This window comes from Juglans regia, chromosome 7, assembly GCF_001411555.2.
Source record: "Juglans regia cultivar Chandler chromosome 7, Walnut 2.0, whole genome shotgun sequence".
Lineage (NCBI taxonomy): Eukaryota > Viridiplantae > Streptophyta > Magnoliopsida > Fagales > Juglandaceae > Juglans > Juglans regia.
The window spans coordinates 3423248-3431542 of record NC_049907.1 but is presented as its reverse complement, the minus strand read 5'-3'; the positions used below and the strand labels follow the sequence as shown (position 1 = coordinate 3431542).

Here is an 8295-nt window from a genome sequence, read left to right as displayed (position 1 = left end):
AATTCGGGCAGAGGATATTTATCTTAATAAGACAGCTGTCACTTCTTCCATGGAGCGAGCTAGGCAGAAATATCCATCACAAATCACGTGCTTTTATTGAACAGTGTGCGTCTTTATCTCCAGTTACTTATATATATAGCAATAAATGCTTGTATGCAGGAGATTTTTTGTTATCTTACTGAGAAAAAAGTTAAAAAAAAAAAGAAAAAGAGAAAGAAGACTTTATGCAACTACCATACAGCGTGGCCAACTCTACACTAGACATTTTGACATTAAAGGCTCTGTGCATACGCGTGAATGATAGCAAACTAACAGCCGTGGGAGCCCCCCTCTTTTTTTTTTTTTACAACTAAAAAAAAATAATAATAATAATAACACGAAATAATATGACAGGTGAAAACGCGACCCACCTTACAAATTGATTTTAGAAAAATGCTAGTCTTTTTCTCGGACTCCTGTTGAGATTTTTTTATTTTATGATTAAGAAAATATTTTTTAATAATATTATAAATTTTAAAAATATTAAAAAAATAAGAAATACTAATATGCCGACTTAATTTATTTCCCCACATTGATAAGTCATGTATTTAATTTTATTTTTATTTAATAATTAAGAAAGTAACTTTTAATATATTGATATATTTTTAAAAATATATATATTTAAATATATTAAAAAAATAAAAAAATAAATTTATATTAGATGGCATGCTAAGTTGTTTTTGCTGAACGGTAGCCTAGCACCCTCTAAAAATATATATTAAAAAAAAATCATAGATAAAATGCAGAAACCCAGCGAGGCTGTAGAGGCCCCCTTGATTTTATGCCTTTCAACAGAGAGGTGATTGGGTCATTGAAAAAAGATCTGTCAAAATAAGTGAGCGCACTTTTTGGGTTAGCCATCATTGTCAAGGGTGTATTGACCGCACAAATTGCTGCACTCAGATTATTATTATTGTTGTTATTATTATTATTATTATTAATAAGTAATGGGTACTGCGCTGAATATTCTTCACCGACTTCTTACATCCTCCTCGTAGTCGTCTTTACAGAAACAGAGACCTCACCAAACAGTAGTTGCGTTTCGCCCAATTTACAACAAGCACCACCTTACCGACATGCTATCATTTTGCATTTCTTTTTTAAATAATGCCTTATTTACATAAAATAATTTTTTTTTTTTTTTTATATAAAATTGACATGATTTTAGAACTTGACAAATCAGGTGAAGCAAAGTCATCTAATAAACTTCTTTATACAAAACTTATGTATACACAACCTTTCAAAATCACATCTTTTCATTTTGGGTCAGCTTTCACTCCTAAACATCTGTCAAAGAGCATTATTTTTTCCTATCGTCGGTAGCAAAATTATGTGAATTTGAAATAGAGAAGGGAAGTTAGACGAGGATGCAGGGTGGCAACTGGCAAGTGGTTGTGAAGCTTTAAATTCTGCTGAAGACAGCGCCTTTTTGTTCTCTATAGGATGACTTTAAGAAGAAGGGGGTATAGCCGTATGGCCATCGGTAAATAAAATTTCAGCAGAAACATAGAGGAGGGCAGGTTGTAAAATAAAACCAAGTTGTTGTGTAGACTGGACATCTGAAGCAGAGCATAGAGGTTGGGTTATTGCCAAAGTTTTGGACAGCAAATCGACAAAAATTGTACAATTCCACTGGGTAGCAAAGGAAATTTCCCACAGATGTTCAAAGTAACAGAGAACTGCCAATAGGAGTTGCTTTGTTTTGAAATCCGCAATTTGCATTTGCTCAGAGAACAAAGACAAAACCAAAGGCAATTTCCATGAATCTAGCTAGACTATTAAACAATTTCATTCACAAAAAATTTGAATCAAAAGAAAAGAAAGACAGAGGATGAAGTAAACTCACACGCCCATTCCAAAAACTTTAGGATTAGTGTAAAAACGTATAATCCATCGCTTATCCTCTCTTCTTAACAGTATAGTATTTACTTACAATTAGGAACATTTGAGGTTTCTAATTTCTTTGTCTAGATAATTGTCGATTCCACTCAAACATCCTTCTCTTTAACCTTCTTCATTTCTGCCTCTGAGGCAGAGCAGGAGAGAACCTCGGACCCGCACTTTCTCTTCCTAAAGTGCATTTTCACATAGAAATTCAAGAACAGAAGCAGAATGGCGCCATTGAGCACAGAGTTGAAGCCCCACGCGCCAATTCCGTTGCATCCGCCCTTGAAGAAATGTAACAGCAGGACACCCACATGTGACACCAGGTTGCAACCCAAAAGCACGATCTGGCAGTTCACCACGAACGGAAAGCAGGCGCTGGGCAACCCGATTGCCGTCCAGAACCGGTACCCGTATACCACGGAGTAAACCGACGTCGTAAAGATGATGGCGAGGACCTGGAAGGATTGCGAGAACTCGAGCCAGAGAAACGACATGCAGGTGAGGATGGAATGGTTGAAGAGCTGGGAGAACGCGAGCTTACGACGTCGTAGAACGGTGAATAAGGTTCGGAGCATGTGGAGGAAACGGGTCAAGTAGTAGATATAGGACCAGAAGAAAACCCGACCCGACGGGCGGGTGCCGAGCGGGAAGCAGAGAAGCCACTGGAAAGGGGTCTTGGAGCGGCGCCAGAACCAGCGGGTGTCCCGGATCTCTGCGGCAGCGGATAGGAGGATTCCGGCGAAGATGGTGGCGGAGATGAGAGCCATAGAGAGGCTGTGGAGAGCCGGGATTGGACCGAGAGGAACGGCCTTACCGGGACGGAGAAGGAGCGCCAGGAGGAGGTGGAGGAAGGTGGAGACGGCGAGATAAAGAACTATAGAAGTGACGAGGAATGACCAGGTGGAGCCCCAGGATTGGGAGTGGCTCCACCGGAAACTGACGATGGAGGGGTGCTCCGAGAGCCAGTAGGTGAGGGTGTGGGTGATCATCACCCCTTAATCTAGCCGTTGACCGGGTGGGACAATCGGCGAGTTGAGGTCGGATGGAAAGGACGGCGACCGGTGTTCTGTTTCGGGTTGCTTCACATTGAGTTTGTTGTTGCAGCTTTTGTTGCGAATTTTGAAGAGTCGAGACGGAGGGGATTAATTTAAGGGACTTGAACGGCTGGTGCGCATGGATCCTTGGGAGGCCACGTGGACGGGTACGATTGGATACATGCGAGTACACCCACACGGCGTGATTTTTATTTTTACACCGACCGATATTTTTACACCCATATGATTCCCATGCCAATAAACTTTCGTATTTGTTTTTTTATAATAAACTTTCGTATTTTATTAGGTACATGTACGGGTGATAATTATTCTCAAAGTAATCTTCTCCTCATTTTTTTAATAATTTTTTCTCGTAAATATCATCATTTTATAACGTGACATAAATTAATTCAAAAATTATTTACTATAATTTATTTATTTTTAAATTATTTAATACTATAAATATTAAAAAAATAATAACAAAATAGATGAGGAACAAAATTTTTCATTAAACTCATAGGCCCGATCTCTTCATACGCATAATTTACTTAGTATAATTAGTATTTGATATTTATTCGAATACGATATTTTTACCTTTTTTTTTATCCGTTTAATGTAAATGAGTTAAATTAGACTAAATGAATGATCTTGACTTGATTAACTTATATATATATATATATATGTATGTATGTATATATTATAGGATATAAAATTATATCAATTATATGTATCCCCAGTTAGATTCATCACAAAATCAATACAAAATTTGATACTCCATAAAATAAGTATTAAACATATCCAATTTCTTAGTGCTTATCTTAGTACTCAATCAAAAGAAGACTACAATCAAATAATCCTAATCTAAATAAACATATACATGATAAAATATTACATTCCAACAAATAACAAGATCAAGCCTTCTCACCAAGTATTTTGATTAATATTGATATGGTTTGAGCTGTGCAAAAATTTAAAAATATGACTCTGAATCTGTATCATCGAAGTTTTCTTCTGCATTTAAAGTCAGAGTCGGATTTGTTGTTTGATCGACTCTGAACCCAACTTTGACCTTTGACGCTGACTCCGACTCGTACTTTAATAAAAATATGTATTATTTATATATTGATCATATATACTCATATAAAAGTCTAGAAATTTTATACTTAAAATTCAATATTACTAATAGGCTAATAGTCAATGTGATAATTATTAAAAAAAAATTATACTAATAGATTAATAATCGATTATACGTACACACTACACGTCATAGTATCACTATCACATATTACATATATTAGGGTAGATAAAACTTGAGTTAGTTATGTACCATGTAACTAGATTGTAGTATGTAACTAGATTCTAATACAATATTTGGCTTGTATTTGAGTAGCTAGCTGTACTTTCTATTTATAATTTATTCAACAGTAAATGATCGGATGGTGGACATTGTCATTGGACCATAATGACTCATGGTTGCTCTTATTTGTTAGTTGTTATTTGGAGCCTTGAGTGGCTAGATGGTTGAATAATTATTTTATTATTTTTAGTTGAGTTGGGAGTTGAGACTCTAATATAAAATTATGAATGATGGTATATTAAAAATAGCCTATGGGTTTGCCGTGTATTTTAAATTCTTAGTTATATTTTATGTTTTCTCATATCTAAAATCTATTTTATTAATATTTTTAGTAAACTTAAAACTTGAAAGCCTACAAAAAATGATCTGGTATATATAAAGTCTTGTTTAAAAATAAGCCAAATATAAAGTCTAAATCAAACTCTGCTCCAATAAATTAGAGTCAAAGTTGAATCGGAGCTTATCTAAGTTTGAGTCGAAGTCAGATTTTTTGGATACCAACTCCGACTCAGTCAGGGCTCAGCCTAGATATGGTGAAGTTATGATTTTATTTCGTAAACCCAATATATATAAATTTATGTTTTATCATATTACACAACCTCTCAACTTCTTCCGCACATCATATTTTTTAAAATTTTTAATATTTTTTTGAGTTTATTATTTTTAAAATAATTCAATTCTTCAATTTATTATTTATATATTAAATATTTAAAAAAATTAAAAATTAAAAATTAAAAAAAAATATAATATATAGAAGTTGTGTGTATAATAAGAAGTTGTGTAAATTTTTTTTTGTGCAATTCCCACGAGCGCTTTTTGTAAGAAATCGGTTTATTATATAAATTTTGTTATTAATTATTATTTCTACTTTGCTTTAATATAAAGAAAAAAAGGTTGTTGAAAGGTGAATCTCGTGGATATATTTCTGACCCCAGCTAACTAATTAATTACCGACCACTGAGTCATTATATATACTTTGGCAATGTTCTCTGCAGTTATATTATATGTTTGACCAGCTTGACATGGAATATATAATTTTTATAATCTCACGATGTAACATTAGATAATATTTATTTATTTATTTTAAATTATAAATTAATTACCTAAATAATATTGTACGTCAAAAAATGCTCAAAATTAACAAACGTCATTACAGTACTACTGCATAAATATAGAAAAACAATCGAGAAATGGAATTTAACGATTTTAGTTTGTATATATATATATATTATATATATAATAGTATGTATGTATGTATGTATTTGTCGATTCGTAGATGAAAAAGAAGTCAAAGACGGTTTTTCTTTTCTCTGTTGACGCACTAAAATTAGAGCATTGCAATAATAATATTGCTACGATTTAGGGACCACGTTTGTTTCGACCTATTATTATATGGACAAATTAAATTAAGATATATCACCGCCAGCTTAAATAAGTAACTAGATAGGAAGAAGAAGCTTCTAAGAAAGTCTCCCAGAATGATTGACCGAGGAAACTCAAAAGTGCATGCAGGCTTATAGTCAAATTTATTCTTTGTATTTATTATTTATTTATTTATTTGGGGAGGGAAAGAGAGTTGTGGTTTCAATATTTGAATATTTCCAACAAATTAATCAGGGTTTGTCAAGTCCCTATAATTGTATTCAATATGATTGTAATAAAATGAGTAATGGTAGATATAGTTTTAGAATGCGTAAATATCACGTATTTTTATTTTAAAATATAAGAAAAATATGAAATTCAGATGAAAAAATAATTTTTTTATTTTTAATGTTGGACTCTAATTTTTGAAAGAGAATTCGCAAGACTTGCACAATATTATAAAATTGTATGTAGCATTATTTTTAGAGAATACATTAAGAAATTATATTTATAGTTATAGAGTATGTAACTACTGCGCAATCTCTTTGAAAAAAAGAGTAAAAGTAAGGCCTACATGATTAAAAATTAATTTTTTAATAGTGAATCTATTTTTTTTTCATAACAATTACACGGTGATTGTATGTACACTCTACGACTGTATGTTTCATTATTCATTTCAAACAAAGATGTGACAAATACTATGTATTTAGTTAAAAAAAGAGTTAAAATAGTATACATGATAATAACCGTGTCTAATTGGCGGGTACGTTGGTACGTACAATGTAATTAATATTCCAATGTCGATCATTTTATCGTGCGCAAAATGAAACTAGATCTCCTATATATATTAATATAATAAACTCAATACCTTTTGAAAATTTTATAATTGATTTCCCGGATGCACATTATCTCTTTTTCCGGCTATTCGCCTGAAGAATATATAGATTTTTATAATCATTAGGTAATATCATCTTGAAATAAATAAGTGGTCGGTTTCCTAGCAGGAAAACATTAAGGTTGGTCGAGTATTTAATTTGGTCGGTTATGTGATTAATTTTTCAATAAGATATTAATAATATATATAATAATAATTAAGTTTTCGAATGGTGTGGCTAGGATTCATGTCTCATCTCTTGTTTTCACTCATAAGCCAATTAAAAATATAATAAGAGTAATATGTATAATATATATTTTTGTTTTTTTTTTAATGTGATTTTCGACTTAGTGTGATTAAAAAATAATAAAATACATTAGGAAGAATAATATTTATTTAATCATGTGATTAGAGTTGACAAAATCCACGGATCGATCAAAAACATTAATATATATTTCTCCATTAATATATAATAAAACATTGAACTTAAATTTGTATATACATCCTCTAGATCAATAACATGTGGATCGTCAAGTCATTTAGAAAAAAGCTAATTAATTGAGAATTCGGGACTAGCGTAAAATTAAATTAATGTTCATACATATGTCCTCCTTCAAGACTAGTAGTTCTTTTCTTTGAAGATCGAACTTCGCCATCACAACCAGTAAAACATTCATTTCCAGTTAATGCAATGCAGCAAGTTGTTTCTATTTCTAGTCCCACGTGGGAGCAGCCAGCAGCCAGCATGGACATAATTCATATATAAATAGATGTAGCTAGCTAGCAGTCATATCTGCAGATATATAGAATAATTATAATGTTTCTTTTCTCGCATAAATGAATATTGAAAATGTTAGCATATCACCTGAGTTTATTAAGTAAGTAATTTTAAGTAGATTGATATATTTTTTTATTTTTTAAAAATATTTAAAAATATTAAAAAATATAATAAAAAAGTAGAAAAAATAATTTTACAATAACGGACACACCCAACAGTCAAAGCTCGGCCATACGCTAATAGGACTAAATGAATGTATATATATATATATATATATATATATATATATATATATGTGTGTGTGTGTGAACATTTGTTCTCTTTTCGAATGAAATTATGATATGGAGTCGTCTTCATCTGCATCATCACCTGACGATTTTTTCTTTCTACATTAGGGTTTCCCTATCTCATGTCCTAGCTAATGTGTTTATAACGAAGAAGACAATTTCCGAATAAAGAAAAAATTGCAGGTTCTTTGAATGTTATTTTGGGACATGAAAAAGAAAGGTACATTTGATAAAACACCATATTTTCAAATATTAATTAATTAATATGTGAATGTGAGTTGAGGAGATAAGAGTGGCATGCATGCACTAACTTTGGGGGAATTCGCCTTGGTACTTGAGTGTCCTCCCATTTTGAGCCTGAAATTTATAAGTCCATTGTGACCATCCGGCATAATGAGCTCCGAAATTTCTGAACATGGTACTGATTTAATTATAAAAATAATTCGTTAAGCTTATAACTGATTAGATGTTTTTAAATTCGTTGAGCTTCTAATTTAATATTAGATGTTTTTAGATTTTTAACTTCTTATTTTATTTCATTAATCTCTTGCTATAAGTACAACCAATAATTATAAAGTTATTTTAATGTAAAATAGATAAAATAGATAAAATATATTATATAAATTTATATTAATCTATAAATTTATTTTTTTAAATCTCTTTATGTAATATTTTTA

General features: G+C 31.5%; 1 protein-coding gene across 1 annotated transcript; it reads right to left on the bottom strand.

The window, feature by feature from the left end:
* Window positions 1–1313: 1313 nt before the first annotated feature.
* Window positions 1314–3041, bottom strand: LOC108995387 (elongation of fatty acids protein 3-like). The gene has a single exon (XM_018970960.2). The coding sequence runs from the start codon at window positions 2913–2915 to the stop codon at window positions 2028–2030; it is 888 nt and encodes a 295-aa protein (XP_018826505.2). The 5' UTR covers window positions 2916–3041; the 3' UTR covers window positions 1314–2027.
* Window positions 3042–8295: the final 5254 nt, after the last annotated feature.